The following is an 18,330-nucleotide window of genomic DNA, read 5'->3' on the forward strand; positions in this document are numbered from 1 at the left end:
AGAACAAGAAACAAAGGGAAATAAAAAAAAAAAGAACAAGATGACACAATCGAAGTCCAAAGATAAATAACATAGATCAAAGACAAAGGATACAAGATTTACATAGAATAGAATGTTGAGATACTTTCACTTCACTCCTGCCCCCAAACTCAGAATTTTACAATCTAATATCCTGAGGAGTGAATGAGTCCCTGAGTCTATTGGTTTTGCATCTGGGAAGGAGCATTCGTGCACTCCATCTGCTTCTCTGCTCACTGATGAGTGTTCAGAGGATGACTGTCATCATCCATGATGGACAGTAGTTTGTCGAGTGATCTCCTCTCAGCAACTGTACAATACAAATACAATAATACAATACAATAGGTAACCAAAATGATAGTCTAACCTATGTAAGGAATAATTTGTATAACAGTCTTATTTAAAATAACTTGTTCAAATGACATTTTTTAATTGGTCATACTGTTTTCTATATTCGTTATTTTCTTTAACAGCCTAACAGGTACAAGAAGACTATGGAAGCAGTGGAGGAAGCATTGGCAAAAGCGGTGGAAAAACATGATCAGCTGATGAAAGAACATGAGGTGAACTATTTTTTTTGACACATTCTGGTAAGGACAGGTACTTTGAAGGCATAGATGTGAATGCTTACTTACCCTTATCTTTTAAGTGAAGTCCATAAAAATTAAAACAAATGAAAGTTACACATGTAACTACGGTTCTATGACTCCTAGATGACTGCTTGAGGCGGTTCTTTAAGCACTGAATGTATCCATCTCGCGCATGCGCTGGTCAAGTGTTATTACCGATAAAGTCATCTATGACCCCAGATGGGCTATATCTCCCGGTGACATCAGAGGATCTATTCCTGCAGAATCTTCTCGCGAAGCCACAAGGATTCAGTGACAGAATGCTCTGGCGGCCATTCAGGACTCATAGAACCATAGTTGCATCCGTAACTTTCGTTCTATTTCGTCCTTACTGACCGCCAGAGGCGGTGTTTCAAGCACTGGATGACCCATAACAACAAAGTTGCGAGGAATCCCAGTACATGCCTCATTGAGAGCAAGCAGCAGAGTCGGGCAACAGGACCACATCTAATGGACGGGGAGTGGCAACGTTCACCTGAAAAAGTGTGTCAGGCCCATGACGCTGCCTCACAGATGTCCTCCAAGGGTACCCCGCCTAGGGCCACTCATGATGTATACACCGCTCTAGTAGTAGCACCTCACTCTGGATGGGAGGGGGTTACCACTTCCTTTATATGTGTGGGTAATGACATCCATGATCCAGTGAGACAGACGTTGTTTGGAAAGAGCACAGCCTTTCCTAGGGCCACCATAGCTACTTGCGGTAGACAGGAGATCCTTTCTGTCGGGGAAGCGCCATGGTGAGCTGCGCAGCAGTGGAAACCATGTTCTCCCTGGCAGGATCTTCATGCCCTGCGACTGCAGGGACGGGAGGGCTGCCATTACACACCTGGTGAATACCCGCGTGGAAAGGGAGAGGCCAAACGGTAGCGCTCTGAACTGAAAATTACTCCCCTGAAAGACGAACCTCAGAAACTGTCTGTGTTGTGATGAAAGTAAGCATCCTTCAGGTCTATTGATGTAAACCACTCCCATCTGGAAACCGTGCGCAGAGCCTCTGCAGGGCTGAGCCTTTGGAATTTCAGGACCTTCAGGAACCCGTTGAGTCGCCTCAAGTCGAGGATAGGGCGGAGTCCGCCATCTTTTTTTTTTACTAGAAAGTAAGTCGAGTAGACCCCTCCTAGTTGTAACAGGGGATCTATATGCTTGATTGCACCCTTGTCCAGGAGAACGCTCGAACTCCGGGTCACGTATGATGGTCATCTTGACCCGGCCAACGGCTGGGGGCCGGCGTCGGAACTGAAGTTTGTACCCGTTGGTCAAGGTGGAGAGCACCCAAGGGTCCCGGGTGGAAGCCGCTCCCCCAAGGCATCAGTGCCGGGTCCTCCGGCCTCGAGAGCTGCTCAGGGGCTCGAAAGGTAGCCTCTAGGATAAGCCTGTAGATGAGTGACGCTGGGGGGCAGCGGAAGAACCCATAGGTCTGTAAGGAGGAGGACAGCTGCTGTTGAGTCTGTCTGGCTTGGACTGTGCGCTCAAGCGCCTCTAGAGCTGCAGGTCCAAACAGCTCCCCCGGTTCCACTGGAACACTGCGGAGGGTTCTCCTGCATGCCTCCGTCAGGAGATTGTGGCAGCCAAACCTGGCGGCGAGCCTGGATGAGAGTGGACATCAACCGCCCCAGCTCTAGACATCAGCGCGAATGCCTGCAGGGAAGCGTCACTGAAATCATGGATGGGACCATCCAGTGAAGCCTCTTGTAGGGATGTTGATATAGCAAGCATCAGGTGGGACATATAATTGCCTATGCGTGCTTCTGTGTCATATGCTTTGGAGAGCAGATCATCCAACACTGGGGACGAGGACACATCGCATCAAGCTCAGAGCCTCATCAGGTGAAACAATAAGAGCAGCTATTGGTGGCTCAACCGCTGGTTTGCGGCCCAGAGTCCATCCAGCATGTATGCAACTCCCTCAAATATTCATCAGATGGAGGCACAGTAAAGTTGGCGGGAGCTGATCCACGCCTGGAAAAAGCCCTGGTCGAAGCTAGCTGTCCAACTGCAGGTGAGCCAGGGCCGTACGAATGATGGCCCCCATTGAGCTGTCTTCAGAATCAACAGTAGAGCTGTGGGCTGAAGAACGGGAGCCCGCCGCGGAGACGTGGTAGGCTACATCCTGTGGCACCACATCCACTCCATATTCAGCGAACTCAGTGGCAGACGCTGCCATTGAGATTACATGTTCCTCTGGCTCCAAGATGGCTGCAGGAGGAGCAGGATCACCCAACTCTCTTGCACAAGTCCCAGACTGGAAGGCCAGGAAGAAGCATTTCATCTGATTAACCTCCTCCGTTAATTGGTCCAGCAAGTCCAGACTCTTTAACCTTCGTCCTAGAAGTGGGGCCTGTAGTCTCAGCAGCATGACGTTTAGATCGGCCGGATTGAGCTGGAGTTGGTCGCTGGGCTGAGGTCAACTGTTCAGGCAACGAAACGAGGCCAGTTGTTACACCTCAGCAAGTCTGGCAGCCCTCACTTTCCGGGGCATGAAGCTGCAGTTCATGCAGGGTTCTTCTGAAAGACCCTCACTCAGAGGCTTGAGACCAAGACATGAGGGACACATATCATGGCTTTCTCAGGCTGCAGAAAGGCCAAACAGGCTGAGCAAAAGTGGCTGCCAATCATGTTAGCAACAAGCGAAAGGCCACACAGAAAAAACAACAAAAGCTGGGTGAGGGAGCGAGAGCACTGCCTTCACCAGTTAAGGGTAGGTGCTATGTTACACATGAAGACTGGGACAACTGCGTTCGCGCATCAATATAAACAATAATATGCCGAGCGAAAACGCAGGCAAAAGGTGTCAAGCGAAGGCAAGTGGTCACGATGCTAACCGCTAATGCATATAATGAAATAATAGAAGTAGCACAGATGCTGGGAGAGGGAGCAAATACACCGTCATCACCAACAAATATTAAAATAATATAATAATAATAATAATATAACCAAGACCGGTACTCAATAACGGTAGCCATCGAATCAGCCGTACAAATGTCGGAAGAGGGAGCGAGCACACTGCCGTGACCAACAAAGAATTATAATACAACCAAAAGTGAGTACAACAGGTTGTACCGAACAAAATGAAACGAGAAAACACAAAGTAGGTACTTAGCCAAATGGCAAACCTACCTACAACTTCTCAGTGTCGTAGTTCGTTGAAGCCTCTGGAGGGCGAGCGGCTCACAGCTCAGACAGAAGTCACAAGGCTACCAGCAATGCACAACAATTAACTAGTCCTTTAATCTAGCAAGCTCGGTGGCATGCGGTCTACCTGCGCAGCGAGAAGATGAAAAGGAACAGATCCTCTGTCACAGGAATAACTGGTGACTTTGTCGGTATTAACACTCAACCTGCACATGCGCGAGATGGATACATTCAGTGCTTGAAGCACCACCTCTGGCGGTTGGTAAGGATAAAATAGAACAAACGTTGGTTGATTTATTTTAAAAAAATTAAATAATGTTTTCCCCTTACATTTCTAAGATTAGAATAACTGCTAAAGTAATTTACAAAAATGTAAAATGAAGCCTTAAAAGTTGTGTATTACAATAACAATTACCCTTTTGTTCTTTTTTTTTTTTTTACCAAATAATAATCAGTGTCAAGGGGCCAAAGTCCTTTGTTATTGTAAACTCTCTTTTTCATAAAAGTTCGACTTCTTCTTCAAAAACAGTCTAATAGAATATTTTCTTTTTTGCAAGTCTTTGAGACTATATGCACTATATTATAAAGATATTTATTTGGATGTGGGAATTAAGGAGCACACATGGGAAAATATCCAGGCCTGCTAGATACAGAGAACGCCGACACAGCACAGACCACAAACTACCAAAACAAGACTTGATAAACTATTTTTTTAAGCTAACATGGAATTTTCTTGAAGTTGTACATCATTATAAGTTAGGTTAAATACATTTGTTTTGAACTTAATTTGATTTTTGAGTCTGTATTGTTGAAATGCTAATAATCCATTTATATAAATACACACAGAATATATTCATCTTTCAAAGTCACAAAGTGCTTTGCACAAGGTAAGGGTTAAAAACAAAATTGATTGACCCATTGCGGTAGAATTGTAGTAGAAAAAAATGGTAGAAAACATAAGTGACTAAGTAAGTAATGTTTTTTTTCTAGAGTGCCTTTCACAAAGCGCTTTAACAATCACAAACCATAGAACAAAGACGCACTGAAACTGCGCCAAGTTGACTGCTCTCGTATGACGAGAACCATTGTAACACAGACCCAGACAGTCCCACTTCATCCCTCAGTCTTCTCCGGAGGATCTGGTGATCAACTGTGACGGAACCAAGAGCATCAGAACAGTGCATTTCTCGAGACATCAACATCATTATGTTACTGGACACTTTCAGTAACCTTGTCTCCGTAGAGTGATGTTTGCAGAAGCCAGACTGAAACTTCTCATTGATGCGGCTCTGATCCAGGAACAATGACAACTGCTAAGAATGGGAGCTTAGATATAGTCCTGACATTTCTGAGGTTTGTTGGGTGTAAGCCTGGCGAGAGGGGTTTACCATTTTGGTAACCCAGGGGCCAATTAAATCTAACACTTTAATAAAAGAGCCTACATGAAAGGACATCTGACGAGCAAGAGGAGGGTTTCATCTTGCTCACCAGTGCTGAAATATCACCCAGAGATACAACGTTAGAGGACGACCACGACGTGAAGACGGGCTCATTGCTAGCAGGGGTTCCACACAGAGGTTTTCTCTTCATTTTCACTGACACAATTAAATTAATCAAAGCATTGCTGTCAGCTTCATAGAAGACGGGTGATTGCAGCAGCAGGACACACGAGAGAATTTATCGTGTCAAACACTTTGGGGTTTTTCTTATTTACTGTTACCAGTTCCCGAATGTAATCAGATCTGGCAGTTTCCACCATCTCATTGTATGAAGACATCAGATCCCTGAGGTGAAGTCTGGGCACCTCATGTGTATTGGACTTCCAGAGACGCTCAGTCTTTCGACAAAGTCTCATCAGACTCAGGAGATCTTCATTTGTTTTCAATAATAGTTTGTTTATATATACAGTGTGTGTATATATATATATTATATATATATATGCGCAAACTACAACATAAGTATATGGAGTGATTCATTATTTTGTGGCTCCCAGTTTTTATTTTCTACATGACATGGGTCCAAGTGGCTCTGAGTGGTAAAGGTTGCCAACCTCTGGTATATGGAAACTGAATTGTGTTGCTTTATACATTTTTTGTTCACACAATAATTCTTCGTTTGAATGTTTTGTTTCAAAATTAGTTCACGGAACCGTTGAGAGCCATTTCCTTATCAATTTTGTCAGCAACTTTCACATCCAATCAGATGGTGTTACTCCGTGTGTGACTGCAGGAAAATGTTTTTGTGTTACCAAGAGGCTCAGAAGGGTTGGGTGAACTCAAGTCAAAAATGTTAAATAGAAATATTCATTAATTTCATTATTTTCAAACCATCCTTTATAGTTAAAATCCATTCAAGACTTGTATAATGCCATATTTTTTATGTGCAGATGCTGAAGGTGGGTCTGGACAAGCAAATAAGAAGGGAGAATGTTCGCCTCAGCACAGAGATCAATCTGGTTGTAGCAAAAGCTGTAAAAGCTGTTCGTAAGTGGTATGTTGGTCCTATTTCTCACTTTAGTATTTTTCTTGTTTCTCCATTTAAAGTAAAAACCCAAGTAACACAACGTGATCAGTACAATATGTTGCAATTTGATATAACTGCTGCATATTCAAATGTATTCTCTAAAATATATTGTCAGATGTTAAAATAATAGGGTATTATTGCATGCATTATAACAAGGGTCTTCGCTATGTAACTTTGTTTGGACATCCATGTGAACACAAAAAGGGTTTTTCAACCAGTGGAAAGTATCCAACTTCACCTAATTGGTCTTAAAACATTCATTTTATGCAAAAATATGCCATTATAGAGTTTCTGTGCTTTTATAGACTGGGAGTGTAATCATGTTATACTCTTTATATCACTAGATTCTTAATAAAGGCTACAGAGATCCTTTTTGTACATTTTGGCTGGCAGTGTGCCTCGTGATTTTTTTCCCCCCCAAGAGGTTTAAAAACACTGAGATAAAGTAACTACAGAGTTTTTTAACTTACCAGTACAAATGAGGAACAGACACCAGAGCCCTTAAGTCTTTTAATAAATGTAATATAAATGTTTTTCTAAATTTACTCAATAAAATCTCATTGTAGAGATCATTGGATACTGTTATGTTCAACCTTGTTTTCTTTACAGGGGAGATACGCAGCACAATCATCTTTCAAATCTAGAGGCACTTTTTTCAAAGAGTCAAAACCAAGTGGACCTTGTTGAGGAGAAAATTAAGTTCCTTGAAAATGCAATGGAGAAAACCGTTCAATTGCGCCATCTCTCTTCCTTGGAACTGAATGGTGATTTTAAGAAGGTATGTGAAATTGTATAAACTAAATATTGGATATATTTAAGGGGTGAGCTAACGTGTTTTATTTGTGGTGCAGGTTTTGGAGACTTTGGAAACTGCTTTGGAGCCATATTCTTTTAACGTGGAGTGCATAAGTTTAGACTCTGGGATAAGGTAAGGCTATTTACATCATTATATACCTAATAATCTTATTTGTTTTATAATTGAATGTATTACTTACATTTTTGTTTGTTGCAACTTTTTAAAGCATTATACATGTTAGAGGTTTGTATTTTAAAGCAAATCGGGAGGAATGCACCACATTGTTAAACACTAACAGTATAACTGGATGTTTTTTTTTTTTTTCAACTTAAATCCGAGAAGCTATCTTTGTAACTCACTATTCCTTTTTTTCTTTTTGAGGTGTGTTTTCAGGTCAGAGGGCCAGGATGCGTGCTTGAGTTTGTCTCTCAAGTTGGAAACAACCACCCCAAAAATGTAGGCCCTGTTCCCTAATTCTCTCTCTATCTCAGGCATAATTATCAAGCCCTGTCCCCTAAGCTGTTATGAGAAGACATGAAACTCTCAACCCATTTCTTATTGCTGTATTTGCACTAGGGGTGTCAACGTCTACACATGTAAAAATCTTTGTTAATAAAATGGAATAGTTCAGAAATGAGGACGTTAATCAGAGCAAGCTATTGTGAAGGTTGTGCTTCGTTGCAAAAATTACTGAGAAGCAATGGAGCACAACAAACCTGTTTGTCTAAATCAACGACATTGGTACTACAAAAGAAAGGTGTAATTGCTAATGCATTCAGCTGCGCAGCTCTATAGGTCTACATTCACCATGCACAAAGATATTTCAGACGCTATTATGTATAACATTGCTAAAGACATGATTGAAAATAAGAAGTTAAGTTGTTATGTTGTCTTTTGAAGACTACAATGTTGCATTGTTTCTCTTCCTACTAGTTGTATAATATACATGTTCTTTTTTTTTTAAAGAAAGTTGACAAACTATTGATGTCTACTTCATTTATTTGTGCATTTATATTGATGTTTATTACTAGAAATTAGTGCTAATAAATAAAGCAGCACTTTGTTAATTCTTATGTGTTTCTGAAAAATATTTTGTTTTCACTTAAGTCATTTAGTATCAAGATATCTTGTAATAATACCATTAAGGAATTTTGTCCATATCATGCAGCCCTATTTTAAAAATGGATTTTAATCTATATATTATTAAAAGAGCTTCGATGTAAAAAGCTTCAACTACACATTTATTCAAAATTTAAAACGTTGACACCTGTGGTTTGCACTCAAACCTATGCCATTAAATTGTAATATACAGCTTATCAAATTTAATGTGGCATCACTTTATTGTTTTGGTTGAACCGACACTCTGTATAAATAATTGTATTCTTTAAAGTTTGCCAGAGTCACCATGCCAACAGTGTGAGATAATTGGAAAAAAATGTCCTTGGCAAGTTGAAGATGGCCTGAATAAAACGAAGAGCAGCGGAGTCCTCTGTCCATCGAAGGGAGGACCACTGAGCACACAATCTGCCAGCTCATCCTCTCCCAAGTCCCACCAAGGAATGGAAAGGTTGAATGTTTCTATACATGGCTCTACTGTTGACCTGCTTAATCCTGATGTCATAATTGAAGAAATATCAGAAGAAATAAAGAACCCATGTAAGTTGATGAGATTATTACGGTTATTGTTCTAGCAATATTTTTGGAACATTGACATTGTTTTGCAAATGGATAAAAATGCAAATGAAAACGCACTCGCTGTTGATGTATTTAATAATTAAAAATGTTAATAATTACGTTAGTAGTTAGAAAGTCTGAGTTGTACTGGATTTATGGAATGCCGATGAGTTAACTGCCCCGTTCCTCAAGCTTCATCTGATCAGTTAACACAAGTAAGTTAATAAAGTGTTATATTTTGTTATGACTTGAACTTAACTGGTGCCGTCATATATCATTTATAATTAGTGAAGAAGATATTTAACACTGGGGTCCGCAGACGTCGCATCCAAAAGCTTTTTTTTGATTTGGTGTTTTTTGTCGTTTGTTTTTGTTTTTTTATTCTGTAACTCTGTTTTTCAGTCACCTCACGACCAATACAGACAAAGAAAAAAGGAACCTCTAAAAAAGGCAAAAAGCATTCATCAGACAGCAGGAAGGGTAGGAACTATTTCCTTTATTTACAATTCTAATTTGGGTTGTAAAGGTATAAAAAGATAAGAATTGAATGAAAACGTATAGCACCTGATGTCTAATACTTTGCATACATTATTGGTTTCTCTTGATTTTTTTTTTTTTTTTTTTTGTCATTTTAAAAAGCATTTTCAATTAAAATATAATTTAGTAAGCACATTCTTAAAACTCTTAAAACTGGTGGGTCTGAGAGCCAGAATAGTTAAAGCAGTCTTCCCCAACATTTGTTCTGAGTTATGGCTGAATATATAATTTCATATCTCTATCGAGATATGACATTTCAATATTATATATATATATATCAACGTTGTAAACAATATTAACATTTGGATATAAATTCCTTATGCTCATCCTGCAATCTGGAGTTGAAGCAGTTCCATAAGTCACTTTTTCACCCACCTTTCCAGTCAAAGAGGATGTCCTTGTCCATAAAATTGAGATATTTAGGTTTCTTGAACAAGGAACTTTACCAGAGCAAGGTGTTGTACAACTAGGGCTTAACAAAAGTCATGATGACACGCACTACACAAAGAGTATGTTTCTATGCCTTGGCTTCTCTAAGGACGACTGGGAACTCTTGTTCTCTCCCTCAAAGTTTGATTGCTAATGCATATATCGGTGTTACAACATATGAGTCGGCAGCTTCACCATCTCTCGGCACAAATGTATGGTATATTAGACCCACATACTCGCATACTATGCCTTAATTATGCTACTATCCTTATTTTTAGGCCCTATTTTGAACACGGCTAAAGAAACTGATTTGGGGCTTTGCCATGAAAACAAATGTTTCTCACATCTGTTCTTTCTTCATACAGTCCTCCAGTGGGTGTCTGTAACTCATGTTGTCAATCCTAGTTTCTTTTACATCCGTCATGTGACTGAAAGAAAGGAACAGGTTAAGCTTTCCACAAGAATTAACAGCATCTGTAAAGAAACGAACTGTTCCTTTTCTTCAGCAGACATATTGGAGAGAGGTGTGTGTTATTTTCATATTGAAGAGTGTTTCACCTTTTCACCAGGTTTGATGACTCAGAATTTTTTTTTTTTTCAGGAAATGACATTTTTTTCAAGTGGGAAGAGAAATGGTGCCGTGCCATTGTAATGGAACTATTTGACAGTTGCCATTCAGGTGTTGTAGAAGCCTGTCCAATCTCAGAGTGTACTGGTATGAAAGTTTTCCTCTTGGACTATGGGCCCACAGTTTCTGTTAAACCAAACAGGTAACAAGAAATGTATTATTTGTAATAAATTGAAATGATTTGAATTTAACAGGTTAAAATGTACTTAAAAATGTATTTTTATTGAGATTTTTGAGTTATTGCAAAACATTCAGACAAGAAAATACAATAACAAACAGATCCCACCCTCCTCCCCACACACACAAACCAAGAAATAGACAAATAAGTCCTTTTTTTCTGTGAGATATTCAAGAAAAGTTTCCCAATTTTTTCCAAAATGCTTTTCTTTGTTCTTTAATGAATAGGGGATCTTTTCATATGGAAACGTATGAGACAGTCCTTGCAACCAATACTGAGTCCAGTGTCCTCTTCCACATTAGAGCGATACATTTTGTTTGGGTTGTAAAATGCAGAGGTCTATAAAAACAATTTCACTCTTTGTGTAGTTGTGGTTTTCTGGATACACACCAAGGATACATAATGAAGGGTCATATTTAATGCTAATATTTAACATTTTCCCCAAATCAGAGACCACTAACTCCAAAATGTTGGACACTCTCATTCACAATGAAAAATGTTCCATTTTCTAATTGGCATTTATTGGATAATTCTGGGATATTTGGGTTGAATTTATTTAGTTACTCCCGAGTTATATACACCCTCATTAGCCATTTGAATTGAAGAAATTTCAAAATTGTGTTAGCTGATGTTTATGGGCCTCATTTCATGCCCTCAATTTGGTCTACAGATTCTGATGATGACTGTTTACATTTCTGAAATAATTCCCCTTTTTGAAGGTTCTTTGATAGTAATTTCTCCCAAAAAGGATAATTTAGGTTTTCTGGTTCCCGCCTGGTTGGATCGAATAAAATGCACCAACTGTAATTATTCATTTTAAGTTCCTCAAATGTTTTAGTGTGATCGTTTCCTGATGCATACAAGCCTTTAATTTCACTTATTACATTCTCTTTCCACAACAAAGAGATGATTGCACCAAATCGGGCTATATTTTGACAAGATGGGGGTCTTATTCATATAAATATAGTATATACATGCTGGCAGCTGATATTCAACAGAATTTGAATCAATATCTCCAAGTTGGGTTATTTCTGGAAAAGAAGAAACCTCATTGTTCTCAGCTGTTTGGCCTAGTAATTCAGTGACAGATTTGGACATTTCAGCCATGTATAGAAAAGATGAGCGTAGTCTGGGCCGTCTTTTATTCCACATGCAGAGATTGAATTTTTTTTTAAATTCAAAAAAACAAGATAGTGGATACAAGCAGTTGAAATTAGTTTTCTCCAAAGAGAACCCCTCCCTTGAAGATGGAGTGAGAAGCAAGGTCATCCGTGAGTGGCTACTCCTGCACCTTGACAGGAGTCGGTTGAGGTGGCTTGGGCATCCAATTAGGATGCCTCTCAGGTGAGGCGTTCAGGGCATGTCCGACTGGTAGGAGATCACGGGGCAGACCCAGGATGCACTGGAGAGACAGTCTCCAAGCTCGTCTGGGAACGCATTGGGGTCCCTCGGAAAGAGCTGGACAATGTAACTTGATTGAGGAAAGTTTGGGCCTCCCTGTTTAAGCTGCTGCCCCCGTTCCTGGATCAGAGCGACATCCATAAGAAGTTTCAGTCTGGCTTCCGCAAACGTCACTCTAATCATGATGTCGTTTGATTCGGGTAAATACACTATTCTGGTTCTTTTGGATCCGTCCTCAGCCTTTGACACAGTTGATCACCAGATCCTGCTGAGAAGACTGAGGATAAAGTGGGACTGTCTGGGTCTGTGTTACAGTGGTTCTCGTCATACCTTTCTGGGTGCAGTTTCAATGTATCTGCCAATCAAATGAGGTCTGAATCAGCGGATCTGTTGCGTCCCTTAAGGTTCTGTTCTGGTTCCTTAATTGTTTTTACTCTACTTGATTCCCCTGGCTAAAATCAGTCAGATTTCCTGATGTTTCTTATCGCATCTTTGCTGATGACATCCAGCTCTACTGGTCTTTTGATCGAACTGAGCCCCAGAGGCTGAGCAGCTTAGCCATTGTTTGATTTCTTTGTACTTTTCAGCTAAATGTGGACAAAACTGAAACTTTGGTTATTGTTCCTGAGGATAAGGTTCTAGAGTTGAGTCAGTACTTGGGTGACTTAGGTCAGTCTGTCAAACTGAGCCTGAGAAACCTGGGTGTTGTATTTGAAATAGACATTTCTCTAGAACAACACTGCAGAAAACTAACCAGACACTTCGAAAAATCTCTCAATTTAGGAAAATGTTTTCACAGCATGATCTGGAGCTTATCTATGCGTTTTTGTCTTCTCGTCTGGACTATTACAACCGTGTGTTTTCATGTCTTAACAACAAGGAGCTATCTCACCTGCAGTTGACAAAGAACTCTGCAGCAAGAATTCTGACCCGCTCTAGTAGAACAATTCACATTTCTCCGATCCTTAAATCTCTTCACTGTCTGCCAGTTTCTTTCAGGATCAGCTTTAAAATTCTGGTTCTTACTTTCAGAGCTATTCATGACCAGGCTCCTCCTTACATCACTGATCTGATCCAGCCTTTCACCCCAGCTCAGGCTCTTAGGTCTGTGGATCAGAATCTGCTGATGGTTACTCGCAAACGGTTCTGGACCAGAGGTCCTTTCAGGCTGTTGCTCCTAAGCTTTGGAACGATCTTCCTCTCCCTCTGCGCTTGATAGAGTCTACTGACTCTTTCAAGAAACATCTCAAGACATTTTTATTGGTGCAGGCTTTTCCTTGATTTTCCGAGACTTATTGGGTATTGTTTTGACTGTTTAAGCGCTTTCTGACCATCTTGTTATCGCACAGTGCAAACGCCGGATGTATAGATCAATACAAGTGAACCCGTCTATAAACATTACGGACAATCGAAGGCAGCCATATCAAGTCAGGAAAGTTGAAGCTGCTTGCTTCAGGCTCAATTGGTTAATAATATTTTTTTCTCTGTCTAGTTTGGTTTCCTTTAGGGTTAATTCAGATGTTTCAAGATATTTATATCACAAATCAAACTACAGTTCTACTTAATTATAATAATAATAATACATTTTATTTGTTTGGCGGCGCCTTTCAGGTCACCCAAGGTCACCTTACAAAACAGGAGTGACAGATCATAGCATCAATAAAAACAGAACAAACAAACATCGAGATAAAAGTGCAGTGCAGAGTGTCTGGTTCATAGGGAATGTGCCAGTTTGAACAGGTGGGCTTTAAGTCGAGATGTGAATGTTGTGATGGAGTCTGACTGTCTTATGTGTGGTGGGAGGGAGTTCCAGAGTTTTGGTGCCGAGCAGCTGAAGGCTCAGGCACCCATCGTGCTGAGGCGTGACGTGGGGGTGATTAACAGTCCAGCAGAGGAGGGGCGGAGGGAACGGGAGGGAGTGTAGTCATGGAGAAGGTCGCGGAGGTAAGTGGGGGCTAGGTTGTGGAGAGCTTTGTAGGTGAGGAGAAGATTTTTGTAGTGGATGCGGTATTGAACCGGGAGCCAGTGGAGTTGGATGAGAACAGGGGTGATGTGGTCAGATGATTTGGTGCGGGTGATGATCCGGGCGGCTGAGTTCTGAATGATCTGCAGTCTGTTGATGAGTTTGGTGGGGAGTCCGGTGAGAAGGGCGTTGCAGTAGTCGATGCGTGATGTGACAAATGAGTGGACCAGGATTTCAGTGCTAGATTGGGTCAGTGATGGGCGGAGTCTGGAGATGTTGCGGAGGTGGAAGAATGCGGTCCGGGTGATGTTTTGAATATGGGGTGCAAATGAGAGGGTGTTGTCCAGTATGACGCCGAGGCTCTTGACTTGGTGGGAGAAGGGTACAGGGAATCCGTCGATGATGATGGGTGTGGCTGGGGTGTGTTGTGATTTGGCGAGGGTGGATTTGGAGCCGATGAGCAGGGCCTCGGTCTTGTTGCCGTTGAGTTTTAAAAAGTTCCTGCTCATCCAGCTCCGGATGTCTTCTAGGCAGGTGATGAGGGAGGTGGGAGGGATGGCCACGGTGGGTTTGGTGGAGATGTAGACCTGTGTGTCGTCAGCGTAACAGTGGAAATGGACCCCATGGTGACGGAGAAGTTTGCCCAGGGGGAGGAGGTAGATGGTGAACAGGAGTGGACCCAAGACTGACCCCTGGGGGACACCCAGTGAAACACCCGAACGCCCAGACTTGTGGTGGCCTAGTTGGACAAATTGTTCACGGTTGGTGAGGTAGGAAGTGAACCAGGAGAGTGCAGCACCGGTGATCCCAATGCCAGCCAGGCGGTCCAAGAGCAGACGGTGGGAGATGGTGTCGAATGCTGCGCTGAGGTCGAGGAGGATGAGAATGGTGAGCAATCCGGAGTCAGCTGCACGGAGGAGGTCGTTGGTGATTTTGACTAGGGCTGTTTCAGTGCTGTGTTTAGGACGGAAGCCGGATTGGAAGGGTTCGTGGAGATTGTTTATGTCAAGGTGGGACTGTAATTGTGCGGCAACCACCCTTTCAAGGGTTTTGGAAATGAAGGGGAGGTTGGAGATGGGCCGGTAGTGGTTGAGGTCAGCAGGATCAGCACTGGGTTTTTTCAGGATTGGTGTGATGGCAGCCAGTTTTAGGGAGGGGGGTACGGTACCTGTAGTGAGGGAGGAGTTAATTATGTTGGTGATCATGGGGGAAATGAATGGAAGACATGCTTTGACAAGGGAGGTGGGAAGAGGGTCGAGCTGACAGGTGGTGGTTTTGGCCTTGCGGATGAGTTCTGAGACGGTCAGTTCTGTTACTGGGGTGAAGTCAGAGAGGGAGCTGATGGGAGGTTGGTCAGTGATCATCCAGGGTGGGTCGTCAGAGGGAGTGCGAGATGTGGCCAGTAGTTGGTGAATGGTGTTGATCTTGGAGCTGAAGAAGTCCAGGAAGGCAGTGCACTGATTGGCGGAAATTTCAGGAGGGAGGGTTTTAGGAGGCTGAAGTAAGTGGCTGATTGTTGAGAAAAGGACTCTGCTGTTACCTGTACCGGTGTTGATGAGGTTGGAGAAGTATGAGGATTTGGCAGTGGTGAGGGCGTTCTTGTAGTGATGGAGGTGGTCCGAGTACATCTGGCGGTGTACAGTGAGTCCAGTCTTTTTGTAGAGTCGCTCCAGTCGACGGCCAGTGGCTTTGAGCTGGCGGAGCTCAGGGGTGAACCAGGGAGCAGTGTGGGTGAATGAGACTGAGCGGGTTTTCAGGGGGGCCAGGGTGGTGAGGGAGGAGGAGAGGCAGTTGTTGTAGTGAGTCACCAGGTCAGTCAGGGAGGATGCTGAGGGGGGGCTGGGGTAGGAGCTGATCAGGGAGGAGAGATCTGTGGTGTTGATATGTTTGATGTTCCTGAAGGAGATGGTCCTTTGTTCCTTGGCTTTCTGTAGTTGGGTGTAAATGTCAAAAAGTACGGCTTTGTGGTCGGAAATGGGGAAATCAATGACATCAAGGTTAGTGGGAGTGATGTCAGTGCAGCAGATTAAGTCCAGTATGTGACCTTTGTTATGGGTTGGGAGGTTGACATGTTGTGTGATGCCAAGACAGTCCAGGAGTGATGTGAAGTCGTTAGCAAGCGTACAGGATGGGTTGTCAATATGGATGTTGAAGTCACCAATGACAATAACAGTGGGGGACATTGCACATACAGATGTTAATAGTGATGAAAATTCATTGAGGAAAACGGCAGAGGGTTTTGGTGGTCTGTATATGGTGACAATGATAGTGGGTTTGGGGCCTGTGAGTTTTACAGCTAGACATTCACAGGAGGAGTGATGGGGGACTGTGACAGCAGTGACTTTGATGTTTTCACGGTGGAGGAGAGCGAGGCCACCCCCCCTCCCAGTGGCACGGGGTTTACTAATAAAAGAGAAACCTGATGGGACAGCCTCATTAAGATGGGAGAAGTCGTTTGGTTGCTGCCAGGTCTCGGTGAGGCAGAGAATGTCTAGGCTCTGGTCAACAATAAAGTCAGCTATCAGCAGGGCCTTATTACTGAGGGATCTGGTGTTGAGTAGACAGAGTTTCAGACAGGTGAGTGGAGTGTAACAGGTTGCTTTGAGCACAGGGGACAGCACACTGTGATTGACAGGACTGACAGGGCGGGGTGTACGAGGAGGGGGGCGGGGCCCAGTGGACCAGAAAGAGCGGATGTTTGTGTTTCTGTTGTGAGTGACCTGAAAGTTCCGTCCAGAGCCTCGGTGGATGTATCTTGGTCGTTTCAGGATGTAGTGGTGGGATGCAAGCTCAGGTGGGGGGGTCCTTGAGAAGATCCGGGGACGTAACATCTCCGTTGCCGAGTAACGGAGCGGCAGAGATGTGCTCGTGAGAGCAGAACGCGAGCCAGAGGAACAGGTTAAAACTCCACATGATGAGAAGTCGGCGGCGACGTAATCCAGCGCTAGATGATGATCCAGGTGGTGATGGTGAAGCCACAGAACCAGCACAGCGGAGGCAGAGGAGTGGAGCGTGCCGGTTGTAGCGGTAGCTTGTAGCGGTGTAGCAGGGAGGCGGCGTCCTCCGCGTTGACAGCAATCCGTGGGCGCAGGTAAACGTCCGGGAGAGCTGGCAGGGTGGCGGCGGACCGGTCCGAACTGGCGTGCTTCGTGGGGCACACCGGCGCGGGCTATCCAGCCACAGAGTGCGGAGAGGAGCCCTGTGTCAGCGGAGTTAGCTTCTGGCTAGCGGAGCTAGCTTCTGGCTAGCGAGTCAGGCAGTAGCAGCAGGCAGGCAGGCAGGCAGAGACTAAAACTGCTGTTTCAGTGTCGCAGAGTGGAAGATCGAGCGGGCCGAATCAAGCAGATGGGTTCGAGGACCAACATTCATAAAAGACTAAGGTTGATAAATCAATATGAAACGTCAAAATAGCGAAAATAACGAAGACCAGGGGAGGCGCGGCAGCAGCTTGCCAGCGGACCCTCCAACGGTTAAAACGGATTACTTAATATCTTCGCTCATTCTGTACGGCAATTTAAGTTATTGCAAACGTCACTTTTGCACCCGCCGTTTCAGAAAAACGCATCATTTGCCATTAGCTGGCTTAATTGTTAATGAATGGCAAACCCTAGGAGGGGCAGGTGCATTCAGCTGCGTTACCCCATGAGTCAACATCCACCAGACACAAAAGGTCTCATTCAAGAAGCATGAGCAGATGGAATTTGTGTTTAAAATGTGAATAGTGGAAAATTTACATGATTTTAATATTGTGACTTTTTCTTTAGTGATGACGGCAATGAGTGGACACTGAAGGAAATAAGCAACCAGATTAAAATGGTGGGAGATGAAGAGAAGTTCGAGCTGAGCAGTTTTGCACCTCAAGCTGTTCGATGTTGCCTCAAGAACATTGTTCCAAAAAATCAGGTATGTTATTATTTAGTATTCCAAAGTTAAATATTGTGACACTGAAATCAACATTAAGAGGTGAGGTCTTTGTTTAAGAATGTGAGCGAGTAAACATTAGTGCTGGGAAATAAAATTGGTTCTGCGATATGAATCGATATTTTATATGCCAGAGAGTATTCATTCAATTTCACAGAGAGTGAACAGTGAAAGCAACAGTGTCCAGAAGACCAATTCAGTCTGCCAGCCACTAGTATTGCTGTAGAGCACTTAAAGTAACACTGACGCAAATGACTTTTTACTGCATAGTTGGAGCGCATATTTAAGAGAACATAAACACAGCACCATTATGCATGAAAGCAGATGTGAGGGAGTACTTTGGATTTAAAACAAAGCAATGGGGCGATGCACTAGATAGAAGTCAGGCGGTTTGTAAACTGTGCAACAAACATGAGCGCATCCAAAGTGTCATCACCAGTGAACACCTCATGAGACTCTGTGTTCCAAAACGTATTACACAAACAAAGAACATCCATC

General features: G+C 43.0%; 1 protein-coding gene and 1 pseudogene across 5 annotated transcripts in view; one reads left to right on the forward strand and one right to left on the reverse strand.

Moving 5' to 3' along the window:
• Window positions 1-18,330, forward strand: part of rnf17 (ring finger protein 17) — a 45,640-nt gene that overhangs the window by 3,768 nt on the left and 23,542 nt on the right. For 4 of the 5 annotated variants that reach the window (XM_087803541.1, XM_087803543.1, XM_087803544.1 and 1 more), the window contains exons 5-14: window positions 492-581; window positions 6,169-6,272; window positions 6,915-7,083; window positions 7,157-7,233; window positions 7,483-7,557; window positions 8,492-8,757; window positions 9,178-9,255; window positions 10,107-10,265; window positions 10,343-10,511; window positions 17,676-17,814. In XM_087803541.1, the coding sequence (XP_087659667.1) occupies window positions 492-581; window positions 6,169-6,272; window positions 6,915-7,083; window positions 7,157-7,233; window positions 7,483-7,557; window positions 8,492-8,757; window positions 9,178-9,255; window positions 10,107-10,265; window positions 10,343-10,511; window positions 17,676-17,814 (1,326 nt within the window). Of the gene's footprint in view, window positions 1-203; window positions 364-491; window positions 582-6,168; window positions 6,273-6,914; window positions 7,084-7,156; window positions 7,234-7,482; window positions 7,558-8,491; window positions 8,758-9,177; window positions 9,256-10,106; window positions 10,266-10,342; window positions 10,512-17,675; window positions 17,815-18,330 lie in introns of those variants that run through there. The other variant, XM_087803546.1, reaches the window with a different exon arrangement.
• On the reverse strand, window positions 13,662-16,742 carry LOC148068829 (uncharacterized; annotated as a pseudogene).

The sequence above is a fragment of the Callionymus lyra genome, chromosome 12 (genome assembly GCF_982586985.1).
Source record: "Callionymus lyra chromosome 12, fCalLyr1.hap1.1, whole genome shotgun sequence".
Lineage (NCBI taxonomy): Eukaryota > Metazoa > Chordata > Actinopteri > Syngnathiformes > Callionymidae > Callionymus > Callionymus lyra.